Source organism: Anas platyrhynchos, chromosome 33, assembly GCF_047663525.1.
Source record: "Anas platyrhynchos isolate ZD024472 breed Pekin duck chromosome 33, IASCAAS_PekinDuck_T2T, whole genome shotgun sequence".
NCBI classification, from domain to species: domain Eukaryota; kingdom Metazoa; phylum Chordata; class Aves; order Anseriformes; family Anatidae; genus Anas; species Anas platyrhynchos.
This window is the reverse complement of record NC_092618.1, coordinates 4279479-4296085: the sequence shown is the minus strand read 5'-3', so window position 1 is coordinate 4296085 and position 16607 is coordinate 4279479. Positions and strand designations below refer to the sequence as shown.

General features: G+C 65.4%; 2 protein-coding genes across 2 annotated transcripts in view; one reads left to right on the top strand and one right to left on the bottom strand.

Moving 5' to 3' along the window:
* Positions 1-16607, top strand: part of LOC113840937 (latent-transforming growth factor beta-binding protein 4-like) — a 187013-nt gene that overhangs the window by 78265 nt on the left and 92141 nt on the right. The window lies entirely within an intron of this gene.
* Positions 3324-16292, bottom strand: LOC140000160 (latent-transforming growth factor beta-binding protein 4-like). Its single transcript, XM_072029939.1, has 20 exons — positions 15749-16292; positions 15528-15650; positions 14308-14472; positions 13931-14077; positions 13456-13844; positions 13149-13353; positions 12293-12421; positions 11597-11722; positions 11393-11518; positions 10910-11029; positions 10712-10837; positions 10504-10629; positions 9734-9856; positions 9517-9648; positions 7967-8098; positions 7071-7199; positions 6670-6992; positions 5878-5943; positions 5264-5392; positions 3324-3695 (listed from the first exon to the last, which is right to left on the bottom strand). Exons 1-20 carry the CDS (start codon positions 16251-16253, stop codon positions 3414-3416), a joined length of 3603 nt encoding a protein of 1200 aa, XP_071886040.1. The 5' UTR covers positions 16254-16292; the 3' UTR covers positions 3324-3413.

The window sequence follows — 16607 nt, the reverse complement described above, 5'->3', positions numbered from 1 at the left end:
GGGGGGAGGGAGCGGGGGGCCGGGCACCCCCATGGGCACCCCCAGGAGCCCCCCCCCCACCTCACCCCACAGCGGGCGGGGGGGGGATGCCGGACGGTGCCCCCCAGTGTCTCTCCATCCCCCCCCCCCCCAGCTCCGATATATACAGACAATAAATACAGGGCCCCCCCCCCCGGGATGGGGAGGGGGGGGCTCAGGCCGGGGGGCGCGCGGGGACGCAGCGGGGGGGTCCCTGCGCCGGGACAGAGCCGGGGGGGCAGAGGCAGCGGAAGGAGCCGGGGGTGTTGAGGCAGCGCCCCCCCCGGCACAGGGCGGCCTCCGAGCACTCGTCGAGGTCTGCGGGGAAAAGGGGGGGGGTCAGGGGGGGTCGGGGAGGGGGATTAAGGGGGGTTGGGGGGGATTTGGGGTGGGATTGGGGTGGGATTGGGGGGTTTTGGGGGGATTGGGGGAGATTGGGGGGGGAATGGGGTGGGATTTGGGGTGGGATTGGGGGGGGTTGGGGGGGATTGGGGTGGGATTGGGATTGGGGGGGATTGGGGTGGGATTGAGGGGGATTGGGATGGGATTGGGATGGGATTGGGGTGGGATTGGGGTGGGGTGGAATTGGGATTGTGTGGGTTTTGGGGTGGGATTGAGGGGGATGGGGATGGGATTGGGGTGGGATTTGGGGGGGATTGGGATTGTGGGGGATTGGGATGGGATTGGGGTGGGATTGGGATTGGGGGGGATTTGGGGGGGGATTGGGGTAGGATTGGGGAGGATTTGGGGGGGATTTGAGGGGGGATTGGGGTGGGATTGGGGTTGGATTGGGATTGGGTAGGATTTGGGGTGGGATTGGGGTTGGGATTGGATTTGGGGTTAGACTGGGGTGGGGAGGGGTTGCGGATGGGATTGGGGTGAGATTTGGGATGGCATTGGGGTGGGATTAGGATGGGTTTGTGTTGGGATGGGAAGGGATTTGGGGTGGGACTGAGATTGGTTGGGATTTGGGGCGGGATTGGGATTTAGTTGGGATTTGGGGTGGGATTGGGATTGGATTTGGGGTCGGACTGGGGTGGGAAGGGGTTGCAGATGGGATTGGGGGGGGTGGGGATGGGATTGGGGTGGGATTGGGATTGGGGGTATGGAATGGGCATGGGATCGGGATTTGGGGTAGGATTGGGGTAGGATTGGGGTAGGATTTGGGGTTGGATTAGGGTGGGATTGGGGGTTGGATTAAAGTGGGATTGGGGATGGGATGGGGTGGGATTTGGGCTGGGACTGGGGTTTGGGATGGGAACAGGCTGGGATTATGCCGGGATCAGGCCGGAATCAGGCCGGAATCAGGCCGGGATTAGGCCAGGATTAGGCTGGGATCAGGCCGGGATCAGGCCGGGATTAGGCCTGGATTATGCCAGATTAGGCCGGGACTAGGCCGGGATTATGAAGGAATTAGGACGGGATCAGGCCGGGATTATTCCGGGATCAGGCCGGGATTAGGCCGGATTAGGCCGGGATTATGCCGGGACTAGGCCGGATTAGGCCGGGATTAGGCCGGATTAGGCCGGATTAGGCTGGGATTAGGCCGGATCAGGCCGGGATTATGCCGGGACTAGGCCGGATTAGGCCGGATTAGGCCGGGATTATGCCGGGATTATGCCGGGATCAGGCCGGGATTATGCCGGGACTAGGCCGGATTAGGCCGGATTAGGCCGGGACTAGGCCGGATTAGGCCGTATTATGCCGGGATTATGCCGGGACTAGGCCGGATTAGGCCGGATTAGGCCGGGATTATACCGGAATCAGGCCGGGATTATGCCGGGACTAGGCCGGGACTAGGCCGGATTAGGCCGGATTAGGCCGGATTAGGCCGGGATTAGGCCGTGTCTCACCCACGCAGGCCACGCGTGCCGCGTCCAGCCGGTAGCCGGGGTCGCAGGCGCAGGTGAAGCCCTGGGGCACCCGCACGCAGTGCCCATGCTCGCAGCCGCTCAGCACCCCGCACAGCTCCGGCGGCAGCGCCTCGTCCCGGGGGTCTGCGGGGGGGGGTCCCCGTCAGCCCCCTCCCCATAAAAAAAACAAAATCCCCCCCCAAAACCCCTCAATCCCCCCCCCCCCCAAACTCACCGTCCTCGCTGGCTCACCCCGGCCGCTCGGCCACACCGTGGGGCTGGAAGAGCCACGGGGGGGGGTCCTGGGGGGCGCTGGGGGGGCTGCGGGGCCGGGAGGAGCGGGGGGGGCCCCGGCGGGACCCCTCGAAATCCTCCAAGTCCTCGTAGCGGGGGGGGGCGGCGTAAAGGGCGTCCCCGCGGGGGTCGTAGCCCCCCCCCAGCCCATAGGGGTCGTAGTCGGCGCGCAGCCCCGGGGGGGGCAGGCGGGGGCCCGGACCCCCAAAGGGGAGGGGGCCGTAGGGCAGCCCGTAGTGGGGGGGGTATTCGGGGCCGTATTCGTAGGGGGGGCCCAGCCCCGGGCCGGGGGGGCGCAGGACGTTGCAGAGGAACTCGAAGTCATCTGGGGGGGGGGGGGAGAAAAAAAAATGGGGGGGGGCAGGTTGTGGGGTGGGGTCCTAAAAATTGGGGATGCTAAGGGGGGGGTGTAAAGAGGTGGGGGGGGCACTGTTATATGGGGGGTGCCCAAGGGGTCTCCATTAGGGGGGGGGCGTTGTGGGGTGGTGGGAGGGGTTCCCATTATTGGGGGGGGCAAAGGGGTCCCTGTTATGGGGGGGGTCCAAGGGGTCCCAATCATGGGGGGGGTGTCTAAGGGGGACCCACTCTGGGGGGTGCCCATGGGGTCCCCATTATGGGGGTCTGGGGGGGGGTCCCTATTGCTGGGGTAGGAGGGGGGCAGGGTGGGGGTCCCCCTGTGTGGGGTCTTGGGGACATGGGGACATGGGGACATGGGTATAGGGGATGGGGGGGTCGTGGGCATGGGAGGGGGCATGGGGACGTGGGCATGGGGGGGGGGACAGGGACATGGGGGGACATGGGGACACAGGGATGTGAGGCTATAGGGCCTTAGGGACATGGGGACATGGGGACAAGGGGACAAGGGGCCGTAGGGGACACGGGTGCATGGCAACATGAGGCTATGGGGCCACGTGGCTGTGGGGTCATAGGGACGTGGGGACATGGGGACACGGGGACATGGGGACACAGTGAGGTGGGGACATGGGGAGGTGATGTGGGATGTGGGGAGACAATGGGGGACACTGGGATGAAGGGATGTGGGACATGGGGACATGGGGACACGGGGATATGGTGACGTGGGTCAGGGGGATGTGGGACAAGGGGAGGCGACGTGGGACATGGGGACACAGGGACACGGGGATTTGGGGACATGGGGGATACAGCGCCATGGGGATATGGGGACACAGGACGTGGGGACACGGTGACGTGGGACATCAGGATGTGGGACATGGGGACACGGGGGGGGCATCAGGGGACAGTGCCGGGACACGGGGATGGGGGGCCACGGGGACATAGGGCAGGGATATGGGGACACGTGGGGACAGGGCGACACGGGGGGGGTGACGGTGACACGGGGGGGGTGACAGGGGGTGGCCTCACCCATGGCGCGGGTGTCGTTGGTGACGCAGCGGCGCTGGGAGCCGTCCAGCACCAGGGGGGGGGCGCAGGAGCAGAAGTAGGAGCCCACCGTGTTGACGCAGCGGCCCCCGATGCACGGCTCCGCGTCCTCGTCCTGGCACTCGTCGTTATCTGGGGGGGGGGCGGTGGTGGTCGGCAAGGGGGTGGGGGGCACGGGGGGGGGGGCTGGAAGGGGGCTCGGGGGGCTGGAAGGGTGCTCGGGGGGCTGAGGGCAGGGTGCTTGGGGTGCGAGTAGGGTGCTCGGGGTGCAGACAGGGTGCAGGCAGGGTGCTGAGGGTGCAGGGAGGGTGCACTCAGGGCACAAGTTGGGTGCTCAGGGTGCAGGTATTGTGCAGGGAGGGTGCACTCAGAGCACAATTAGGGTGCTCAGGGTGCAGGTAGGGCACGCTCAGGGTGCTCAGGGTGCTGGCTGGGTGCTGGAAGGGTGTGGGCAGGGTGCTCAGGGTGTGAGCTGGGTGCAGGCAGGGTGCTCAGGGTGCAGTCAGGGTGCAAGTAGGGTGCTCAGGGTGCAGGTAGAGCGCACTCAGGGCACAAGTTGGGTGCTCAGGGTGCAAAGAGGGTGCTCAGGGTGCAGCCAGGGTGCACTCAGAGCACAATTAGGGTGCTCAGGGTGCAGGCAGGGTGCTGGCAGGGCACAAGTTGGGTGCTCAGGGTGCAAGTAGGGTGCACTCAGGGCATAAGTTGGGTGCTCAGGGTGCTGGCTGGGTGCTGGCAGGGTGCTCAGGGTGCAGGCAGGGTGCAAGTAGGGTGCTCAGGGTGCTGGCAGGGTGCTGGAAGGGTGTGGGCAGGGTGCTCTCAGGGTGTGAGCTGGGTGCAGGCAGGGTGCTCAGGGTGCTGGCGGGGTGCAAGTAGGGTGCTCAGGGTGCAGGTAGAGCGCACTCAGGGCATAAGTTGGGTGCTCAGGGTGCAGACAGGGCACGCTCAGGGTGCTCAGGATGCAAGTTGGGTGCTCAGGGTGCTGGCTGGGTGCAGGCAGGGTGCTCAGGGTGCAGGTAGGGTGCTGGCAGGGCACAAGTTGGGTGCTCAGGGTGCAAAGAGGGTGCTCAGGGTGCAGCCAGGGTGCTCTTAGGGTGCTTTCTGGGTACAGGTTGTGTGCTCAGGGTGCAGGTAGGGAGCTCAGCGTGCTGGCTGGGTGCTCAGGGTGCTCTCAGGGTGCAAGTAGGGTGCAGGCAGGGTGCAAGTAGGGCGCACTCAGGGCACAATTAGGGTGCTCAGGGTGCAGGTAGGGCGCACTCAGGGTGCAGTCAGGGCACAAGTCGGGTGCTCAGGGTGCAAAGAGGGTGCTCAGGGTGCACTCAGGGCACAATTAGGGTGCTCAGGGTGCTCAGGGTGCAGGCAGGGTGCACCCAGGGCACAATTAGGGTGCTGAGGTCAGGGTGCTGGGGGTGCTGGGGGTGCTGGGGGTGCTGGCAGGGTGCTCAGGGTGCTGAGGGCAGGGTGCTCAAGGTGCGAGTAGGGTGCTCGGGGTGCACAGGGTGCTCTTAGGGTGCAGTCAGGGTGCAAGTAGGGTGCTCTCAGGGTGCAGGCAGGGTGCTCAGGGTGCTCAGGATGCAAGTAGGGTGCTCAGGGTGCAGGCAGGGTGCACCCAGGGCACAAGTAGGGTGCTGGGGGTGCTGGGGTCAGGGTGCTGGGGGTGCTGGGGGGGTGCTGGGGGGGTGCTGGGGGTGCTGGGTGCTCACCCACGCACTGCAGGTGCTCCTGCTCGTAGTAGTAGCCGCTGGGGCAGTAGCAGCTGAAGCCGGGGGCGGCGTTGATGCAGACCCCCCCCCGGCACAGCTGCGGCGCGAACACCCGGCACTCGTCCACATCTGGGGGGTAAGGGGGTAAGGGGGGGGGCGACGTCAGGGGGAGGGTCCTCGGAATTGGGGGGGGCACCCCTGAAACGGGGGAGCCCCTATATAGGAGGGGAACCCCAAAATAGGGGGGGTATTGCCCCAAAATAGGCGGGATGCACCCAAAAGGGGAGGGGCGTAACCCCACAAAATAGGGGGGGCATCCCCAAATTGAGGGGGCACCCTGAAAAATGGGGACATCCCCAAAATGGGAGGGGTGAGTCCCCCAAATGGGGGCCATTCCCAAATTAGGGGGGGTGAGTCCCCAAAATGGGGGGCATCCCATAAATGGGGGAGCCCCAAAACAGGGGTGGCATCCCCAAAATGGGGGGGCATCCCCAACATTGGGGAACCGCTAAATACAGGGGGGAGCCCCTGAGTAGGGGGGGGAGTCCCTAAACGGAGGGAGCCCCCAAATGGGGGGGGCCCCATTGCTGTGCCCCCCCCGCGGCCGCACTGACCTGCTGCTGAGCCCTGGGGCCCCGTGGTCTGGCCGGTCCCGTGGGGGCAGAGGGCTCGGTGCTCGGCTTGGGGGGGGGGACAGAGGTGTCACCCCCCCTGCACCTTGGCACCATCCTGACCCCATCCCCAGCCCATCCCTGTCCCCATCCACACCCCGATCCCAATCCCATCCCATCCCAGTCCTAATCCCTGGCAATACCCACCCCAATCCCAATCCCTTTACAATCCCATCCCCATCCCCATCCCAAATCCCATCACCACCCCAAACCCATCCCAATCCCTTCCCACCCCAATCCCAGTCCCATCCTCATCCCATCCCCATCCCATCCCCATTCCATCCCAGTCCCAATCCCAATCTATCTCAATCCCATCACCAACCCCATCCCAATTCCATCTCCACCCCCCCAATCCTATCCCAATCCCATCCCAATCCTAATCCTATCTCCATCCCAATCCCATCCCATCCCAGTCCCAATTGCAACTCCAATCCCATCGCCATCCCATCCCATCCCAAATCGCATCCCATCCCACTCCACTCCAATCCCAATCCCATCCCATCCCATCCCAGTCCTATCCCCATCCCTTCCCATCCCAGTCCCAATCCCCATCCCCATCCCCATCCCCATCCCCATCCCCATCCCCATCCCCATCCCCATCCCCATCCCCATCCCCATCCCCGTCCCCATCCCCAATCCCAATCCCCATCCCCAATCCCACTCCCACCCCAATCCCTTCCCACCCCACGCCATCCCCAATCCCCTCCCCCCCCCATAGCGTCCCCATGTCCCCACCGGTTCCAGGCGTGGGGCACGGCCTCGGGGGGGGGCAGCGGACCCCCCAGGCGCCCCCCACGCTGCAGCAGCACTGCTGCCGGCTGACGTTGGGCGCCAGCACCCCGCAGGCGGGGCTGAAGCACGCCGCCAAGCCCGGGGGGGCTTCCACGGCTCCGGGGGGGGCCGGAGGAGTGGGGTCGCTGGGGGGGGTCCCCCGCACGTCCCCGTCACCGGATCGAACTCGTGCCCCCCGTCGGGGCAGAGGCAGAGGAAGGAGCCGTCCACGTTCTCGCAGCGCGCCGCCCCGCACACCCCCGGCAGCGTCGCGCACTCGTCCACGTCTGGGGGGGAAACACGAAGGGGGGGGGCTCAGTGTCACTCTGGGTGTCCCCCCCCTGCTGTCCCCGCTGTCCCCGTACCCTGGCAGTGGTGGCCGTGCCGGGCGGCCTCGTAGCCCTGGTGGCAGGCGCACTGGAAGGAGCCGGGGAGGTTGTGGCAGGCGGCGTGGGGGCCGCAGCGGGACCCCCCCTCGGCGCACTCGTCCTCGTCTGCAAGCGGGGAGGTGACGTTTTTTTGGGGGGAGGGGGCGGTGGGGACATTGGGGGGGGGAGCGTGGAGCCGTCCCCCAAAAGCTCAGCCCCATGGGGGGGTCCCCACTGTCCCCCGATGGTCCCTGCTCTCCGTCTCCATCCTGACCCCATGGAGAAGCCCCCCTGCACCTCGACCCCATTGGCTTGTCCCCAGTGGCCCCATTGGCTTGTCCCCAATGTCCCCCATCGTTTTGTCCCCATTATCTCCCGTGGTGTTGTCCCTGATGTCCCCTGCTGCCCATCCCCATCCTGACCCCATAGAGAAGTCCCCCTGCACCTCGACCCCATTGGCTTGTCCCCAGCATCCCCGTTGTTTTTTCCATGTCCCCCATAGCTTTGTCCCTATTGTGCCCCATTGGCTTGTCCCTGATGTCCCCCATGCCATGGCCCCTCAGGGTCCCCTCAGCCTCTCCGTACCCCCATCCCCATCCCCGTGCCCCAGTCCCTGTCCCCATGGCCCCATCCCCGTCCCCATGGCCCCATCCCCGTCCCCATGGCCCTGTCCCCATCCCCATGGCCCCATCCCCATCCCCATGGCCCCATCCCCGTTCCCATGGCCCCATCCCCATCCCCATGGCCCCATCCCCATCCCCATGGCCTCATCCCCGTCCCCATGGCCCCATCCCCATCCCCATGGCCCCGTCCCCATCCCCATGGCTTCATCCCCGTCCCCATGGCCCCATCCCCATCCCCATGGCCCTGTCCCCGTCCCTATGGCCCCGTACCCTCACACCCCCCGCCGTCCCGGGGCCGGTAGCCGGGCTGGCAGGGGGGCACGCAGCGGTAGGATCCGGGCAGGTTCTCGCAGCGCTCGGCCCCACACAACTCGGCCCCATGCTCCTGGCACTCGTCCACATCTGTGGGGACACCGGGGGGACCCCAAGCATGGGGGGGGGACAAGGTGGGGTGGGGGATGATGGGGACCACGGCCCCGGGCAGGATGAGCCCCGTGCGCATCACAGCCCTGTGTGCGGGTTCCCATCCCTGTCCCAGTCCCCATCCTCGTCCCGTTCTGGTCCCTGGACCTGTCTCCATTCCCATCCCATCCCCAACCCCATCCCAATCTCACCCTAATCCCATCCCAATCCCACCCCCTATTTTCATCCATTATTGGTCTCCATCTCCATCCCCATCCCAATCCTGTTCCAATCCCACCCCCATCCCCATTCCAAACCCATTCCATCCCCATCCCAGTCCCAGTCCCAGTCCCAGTCCCAGTCCCAGTCTCAGTCCCAGTCTCAGTCCCAGTCGCAGTCGCAGTCCCAGTCCCAGTCCCAGTCCCAGTCTCAGTCCCAGTCCCAGTCCCAGTCCCAGTCCCAGTCCCTATTTTCATCCATTATTAGTCTCCATTTCCATCCCCACCCCAATCCCATCCCCATCCCATCCCATCCCATCCCAACCCATCCCATCCCCACCCCAATCCCCTCCCATCCCCCTCCCATCCCCATCCCAATCTCACCCCAATCCCATCCCCTCCCATCCCCACCCCAATCCCCTCCCATCCCCTCCCATCCCCATCCCCATCCCAGTCCCAGTCCCAGTCCCAGTCCCAGTCCCAGTCCCAGTCCCTATTTTCATCCATTATTAGTCTCCATTTCCATCCCCACCCCAATCCCAATCCCATCCCCATCCCATCCCCATCCCATCCCCATCCCAATCCCACCCCAATCCCATCCCCTCCCATCCCCATCCCATCCCCATCCCAATCCCACCCCAATCCCATCCCCTCCCATCCCCATCCCATCCCCACCCCAATCCCACCCCAATCCCACCCCCTCCCATCCCCATCCTAGTCCCAGTCCCTAAACCCATCCACTATCGGTCTCTATCTCCATCCCCACCCCAATCCCAACCCCAACCCCAATCCCAATCCCCATCCCCATCCCATCCCCACCCCAATCTCCTCCCATCCCCATCCCCATCCCATCCCAATCCCATCCCAATCCCATCCCAATCCCCTCCCATCCCCACCCCAATCCCCTCCCATCCCCATCCCAATCCCACCCCAATCCCATCCCCTCCCATCCCCATCCCAATCCCAGTCCCTAAACCCATCCACTATTGGTCTCTATCTCCATCCCCAACCCCAACCCCAACCCCAACCCCAACCCCAACCCCAATCCCAATCCCAATCCCAATCCCAACCCCAACCCCAACCCCAACCCCAATCCCAATCCCAATCCCAATCCCAATCCCAATCCCAATCCCAACCCCAACCCCAACCCCAACCCCAACCCCAATCCCAATCCCAATCCCAATCCCAATCCCCGCTCACCCTCACACCCCCCGCCGTCCCGGGGCCGGTAGCCGTGCTGGCAGGCGGGCACGCAGCGGTAGGATCCGGGCAAGTTCTCGCAGCGCTCAGCCCCACACAACTCGGCCCCGTGCTCCTGGCACTCGTCCACATCTGCGGGGACAGGGCCACCCTCGCCGCCAGCCCCAGGGTGGGGGGCACCCAAAATCCCCCCCCCCCCAACCCCCCAGCCCCTCACCGTGGCACTGGGCCCGCTCGGCGTCGGTGCGGAAGCCGGCGGGGCAGTGGCACTCGAAGGCGCCGTCGGTGTTGGCGCAGCGGCCGCCCCGGCACACGTCCCCGCGCTGGCACTCGTCCACGTCTGGGGGGGGACACGGGGTGAGGACGGGGGGGACATGGGCACGGGGTGGACGTGGGTACAGGGGGGGGACACGGGGGCAGGGGGGATACGGGGAAAGAGGGGGACACAAGGGGCTGGTGGCACCCCGTGGTACCCGGATGCGTGGGTGGGCGGTGGAGGGGTGGGGTGGGATGGGATGGGACTGAGGTGGGATTGGGATTGGGATGGAAATGGGGATGGGGTGGAAAAGGGATGGGATGGGATTGGGGTGGGATTGGGATTGGGGTGGAAAAAGGGTAGGATGGGGATGGGATTGGGGTGGGATGGGGATGGGATTGGGATGGGGATGGGGACTGGGGTGGGAATGGGGATGGGATGGAGACAGAGATGGGATGGGGGTTGGGATTGGGGTGGGATGGGATGGGGACAGGGAGAGACATTGGGATGGGATAGGATGGGGATGGGATTGGGATGGGGATAGGATTGGGATTGGATGGGGACATGGATAGGCACGGGGATGGGACTGAGTAGATTAACTGGGACTAAAAAACCGCAACTGGAATAGAAACCACAATGAGAATGGGGACTGCAATGGGACCGGGATGGGTATGGGGACGGGGACAGGGACAGGGACAGGGACAGGGACCGGGACCATGCCGGGCTCTGACCAACGCATGCGGTGCCCTCGGGGGTGCTGGCATAGCCCTGGGCGCAGAGGCAGCTGTAGGAGCCCTCGGTGTTGAGGCACTCGCCGTGGGGGAAGCAGAAGTCGCCCTCCAGGCACTCGTTGACATCTGTGGGCAGATGGGGGCCGTGGGGGGGCCGTCGGGTGTGGGGGGGACACGGCACCATCCCCACGCCGCCCCCACCACTCACCCGCGCATGGCGCGCCGCCGGCACCCACCCGGTATCCGCGCCGGCACTGGCAGTGGAAGGAGCCCTCGGTGTTACTGCAGCGGCCGTGGGGACCGCAGGGCGAGCCCGTGGCGCACTCGTCCACGTCTAGGGGGTGGCACAATTAAGGGTTGGCCCCCCCCTCGGGGGGACAGGGGGGACGTGGGGGGACGCGGGTACCTGCGCAGCGCCCATGGTGCAGCTCGAAGCCGTCGCGGCACGGCCGGCACTGGAAGGAGCCCGGCGTGTTGGCGCACTCCTGGCCGGGGCAGGCCAGGTGGTTCTCGCACTCGTCGATGTCTGCGTGGCACGGAGAGGGGGCGGCGGTGGTGGCACCGTGGGGAGGGCGTGGGTGGTGGCACCACGGACGGGGACACCACGGATGGGGACACCACAGATGGGGACACCACGTATTGGGAGGTTATGGATGGGTTCACCATGGATGTTTAACCCCGTGGCTGGCAACACTATGGCATGGTGACCCCATGGCTGCTGACCCAATGGATGGTGACCCCATGAACGATGACCCCATGGGTGTTGAACACGCAGATGGTGTCCCCATACCCTTGGTGTCCCCATACCCTTGGTGTCCCCACACCCCGGTGTCCCCACACCCAGTGTCCCCACAGCCCGGTGTCCCCACACCCCCGTGTCCCCGCTCACCCTGGCACTGTCCCGTGGGCGTGCTGGCCTGGTAGCCGGCCGGGCAGACGCAGCGGTAGCCACCGGGCAAGTTCTCGCAGCGGCTCTGGGCGCAGGGCGAGGGGCTCTGGGCGCATTCATCCACATCTACGGGGACACGGCCACCTCAGCCCCATCCCCGTTGTCCCCATTGTCCCCCTCTGTCCCCCCCCCGTCCCTGCTGACCTTGGCAGTCGGTGCCGCCGGGGCCGGGCCAGTAGCCGGGGCCGCAGACGCAGCGGAAGCTCCCCACCGTGTTCTCGCAGCGGCCGGGGGCGCAGGGCCGGGGGCTGCGCCGGCACTCGTCCACGTCTGGGCAGGCGGGGGGACGGACGGCAATGGGGACAGACGGACGGACAGGAGCGGGGACGGATGGAGAGGTGGGTGGGAGGGAAGGGGGAGAGGGGAGTGGGGAGGTGGGTGCGCGGGGAAATGGGGGCAGGGGGAAATGGGGGCACGGGGAGGTGGGGGCATGGAGAGATGGGTGGGTGCGTGGGGAAACGGGTGCATGGGGAAATGGGGGCAGGGGGAAATTGGGGCTTGGAGAGGTGGGTGCACGGGGAGGTGGGTGCACAAGGAAGTGGATAGATGGGGAAATGGGTGCACGGAGAAATGGGTGGGTACATGGGGAGGTGGGCGCATGGGGAAATGGGTGCAGAAGGAAATGGGTGCGTGAGGAAATGGGTGCATGAGGAAATGGGTGGCTGCACGGGGAAATAGGTGCACGGGGAAACGGGTGAGTGCATGGGGAGGTGGGTGCATGGGGAAACAGGTGCACAGGGAGGTGGGTGCACAGGGAAATGGGCGCACGGGGAAATGAGTGCAGGGGGAGGTGGGTGCACGGGGACATGGGTGCCCAGGGAGGGGCCGGGCGCCGCTCACCGATGCAGTGGGTGCCCTGGGTGCTGAGCCAGAAGCCGGGGTGGCACAGGCAGGTGTAGCCGCCCTGGCGCGGGACGCAGCGCCCGGGGCCGCAGATCCGCGGGTTCCGCTCGCACACGCTGCCGGCGGCTGCAAGCGGGCACACGTGAGTAACACATGTGTGTGCAAACGGGCAGGCGTGCAGCTGTGCACACCTGTGCAAACATGCACGCATGCACACTGTGCACGTGTGTGCAATCAAGCATGCATGCAACTGTGGACATGTGTGCAAATAGGCATACAGGACACATGCACACGTGTAGGCGTGTGTAAGTAGGCATTGTGCACACGTGTGTAAGCAGGCATGCATGTAGCCGTGCACACGTGTGCAAATAGTCATGCATGCAAACCGTGCACACGTGCACAATATATTTAGCTGTGCATGCATGAGATGCACACGTGCTACTGCAGCTGCATGCAGCTGGGCAAGCCTGCAATGGTGTGCACACGTGTAACACGCACGTGTGTAACTGTGCACGCCTATAACTGTGCACAAACGAGACTGAATAAATGCAAATTGCACACGTAACTGCTTGCACATGTAACTGAGCACATGTGCACATGCAACTGCACACATGCAGCCATGCAAGCATGCAACCATGCACAAGTGCACAGCCACATGCACACACGTGTGACCTTGCACGCCTATGCTGAGATGTGTATGTGCAACGGCGCAGAGCGTAACCACACGTGCAAAAAATAAAATAAAATGCACGCACACAGCTGCACACAGTGCAACCCTGCGCACATCTGCAACCATGCATGCGTGCAACGGTGCACACACGTGTGCAGCCGTGCACAAGTGCCCCAGCCCTACCTGGTGCCGGACCCTCCGGGCCGGGTGGCGTGGGGAGGGGTCCCAGCAGCCCCAGGGTGGGTCGAGGCACGATGACAACCTCGGGGGCTGGTGGTGGCACCTCGGGGATGCGCGGTGGCACCTCGGGGACGCGTTGTGGCACCTCGGGGACGTCTGGTGGCACCTCGGGGACACGTTGTGGCGCCTCAGGGACCCGCTGTGGAACCTTGGGGACATGTGGCACCTCAGGGACATGCGGTGGTGCCTCAGGGACACGTGGTGGCACATCAGGGACATGTGGTGACACCTCGGGGACACGTGGTGGTACCTCGGGGATGCGTTGTGGCACCTCGGGGACACGTGGTGGCACGTGTGGGACGCGTGGTGGCACCTCGGGGACGCGTTGTGGCACCTTGGGGACCCGTGGTGGCACGTGTGGGACGCGTGGTGACACCTCGGGGACACGTGGTGGTACCTCGGGGATGCGTTGTGGCACCTCGGGGACACGTGGTGGCACGTGTGGGACGCGTGGTGGCACCTCGGGGACACGTGGTGGTACCTCGGGGTCCCGTGGTGGCACCTCGGGGACACGCGGTGGCACGTGTGGGACGCGTGGTGGCACCTCGGGGACGCGTTGTGGCACCTTGGGGACCCGCGGTGGCACCTCGGGGACAGGCGGTGACCTGCTGGGGGGCGGCCGACCGGGGCGCCAGCGAGCTGTGGGGCAGAGCAATGGGGTGAGGGGGGGTCCTGGCAGCCGGGAGGGGTGGGGGGGGACAAAGCGGGGGGGACAAGGGGCTCACGGGCGGCGGTCCCAGCTGGGGAGGGGACACGGGGACGCCCCAGGGGGACACGGGGCAGGTCCTGGCCCAGGTAGCGGGTGTTGTAGTGCAGGTCGGAGGCCGAGTAGTGGTAGCCGGGGCCGGCGGGGCAGATCTCCTTGAACCCCTCTGCAATTGAAGGGGGGGGAGGGGGTGTCAAAATGGACCCCCCCCCAAAAAAAATTACCCCCCTCCCCCAAAAAAAAACCCCCTCCAAAGGGTGAGCCCGTGGCTTTGGGTGCAAATCCCATGAAACGGAGGCTCCCCAAAGGGTTTTTGTTTTTTTTTGGGGGGGTCCGCCCTAAAGGGTTTTTTTTGGGGGGATCCCAAGGGGTTGGGGGGGTCCCAGGGGGGCTCACCGGAGCCGAAGGGGGGGCAGCGCTGGCACGCCGGCCCCCAGGCCTTGCCCACGCGGCTGCAGCAGCAGATCTGGCGGGTGATGTTGCGCAGGGTGGGCAGCGCGCAGCGCCCCTCCCGCAGCACCCGGTAACACGGCCCCTGCGCCTCCGAGATCACCTGGTGGGCTGGGGGGGGGGGGGCGGGGGGGTGGTACCGGTCACCCTAATCCCAATCCCAATCCCAATCCCAGTCCTAGTCCTGGTCCTAACCCCAATCCCAATCCCAACCCCAGTTCCAATCCCAACCCCAATTCCAATCCCAATCCCAGTCCTAGTCCTGGTCCTAACCCCAATCCCAATCCCAACCCCAATTCCAATCCCAACCCCAAAACCCCAATCCCAATCCCAATCCCAATCCCAATCCCAGTCCTAGTCCTGGTCCTAACCCCAATCCCATTTCATCCTGTTCCCATCCCAATCCCACCTCATCCTACTCCATCCCCATCCCACCCCAATCCTTTCCCCTTCCTCTTCCCTTCCCTATCCCCTCCCAATCCCAATCCCAATCCCAATCCCAATCCCAATCCCTATTCCATTTCAGACCACCCCCATCCCCATCCCATCCCCATCCCCTCCCAATCCCAACTCCAACTCCAATCCCAACCCCTACTCCCTCCTCACCCCATCCCCATCCACATCCCAACCACAATCCCAATCCCAACCCTAATCCCAATTCCAACCCCAATCCCAATCCCTACCACAATTCCAGGCCTTGCCCCGACCTCAACCCCAACCCCAATTCCAATTCCAATCCCAATCCCAGCCCCAGCCCCAGCCCCTGCCCCAACCCCAATCCCAATCCCAATCCCAATCCCAATCCCAATCCCAATCCCAACCCCAACCCCAGCCCCAACCCCAATCCCAATCCCAATCCCAACCCCACCCATAATCCCAACCCCAACCTCATCCCCAATCCCACCCCCAACCCCAACCCCAATCTCAACCCCAACCCCAACCTCACCCCCAATCCCAATCCCAATCCCACCCCCAATCCCATCCCGATCCCAACCCCAATCCCAATCCCAACCCCAACCCCAATCCCAGCCCCAACCCCAACCCCAACCCCAATCCCAATCCCAATCCCAATCCCAATCCCAATCCCAATCCCAACCCCAACCCTACCCATAATCCCAACCCCAACCCCACCCCCAACCCCACCCCCAATCCCATCCCGATCCCACAGATGCAGCTGCTCCGGGACGAGTCCAGGATGAAGCCCTCGTGGCAGAGGCAGGCGAAGCTGCCCCGGGTGTTGGTGCAGAGCCCGTTCTTGCAGAACCCCCCCTCCTGGCACTCATCCACATCTGGGGGGGGGACGCACACACACAGGGTGGGGGTCAGCACCCCAAAACCCCCCCCATCCCCTTTTAACCCCCCCAAAAATAAATCTCCCCAAACTCACCCACGCAGGAGCCGTTGGCGCGGCGGAAACCTTTGGGGCAGGGGTGCTGCCCCACGGCGGGGGGGTTCGCTGCAAATGGGGGGGGGGGAGGGGGGGACAAAGTGAGCCCCCCACACACACCGCAGAACCCCCCCCAACCCCATAACCCCAAAAAAAACCCCGCTGCCTTACGGGGGTCGGCGTCGCAGGGCTGGCACTCGTGCACCCCCCAGGCCACGCCGGCCCCCCGGCAGCAGACGTCCTGGGTGCGCAGACCGGGCAGGGGCGAGCTGCACTGCACGGGGCGGGGGGGTCGGGGGGCGCCGGGACCCCCCCCGTGTCCCCATGTCCCCCCCCACGTCCCCATGTCCCCACCTGGATCCCCAGGTCCCCCTCCGTGTCCCCACCACGTCCCCAGCCCCACATCCTCGGCCACCTCCCCGTGCTCACGGTGCCATCCCCATGTCCCCACCCCAATGTCCCCATCCCCATGTCCCCATCCCCATCCCAATGTCCCCATCCCCATGTCCCCATCCCCACCCCAATGTCCCCATCCCCATCCCAATGTCCCCACCCCAATGTCCCCATCCCCATGTCCCCATCCCCACCCCAATGTCCCCATCCCATCCCAATGTCCCCACCCCAATGTCCCCACCCCAATGTCCCCATCCCCATGTCCCCATCCCCACCCCAATGTCCCCATCCCCATCCCAATGTCCCCACCCCAATGTCCCCATCCCCATGTCCCCATCCCCACCCCAATGTCCCCATCCCATCCCAATGTCCCCACCCCAATGTCCCCACCCCAATGTCCCCATCCCCACCCCAATGTCCCCATCCCCATGTCCCCACCCCAATGTCCCCATCCCCATGTCCCCAT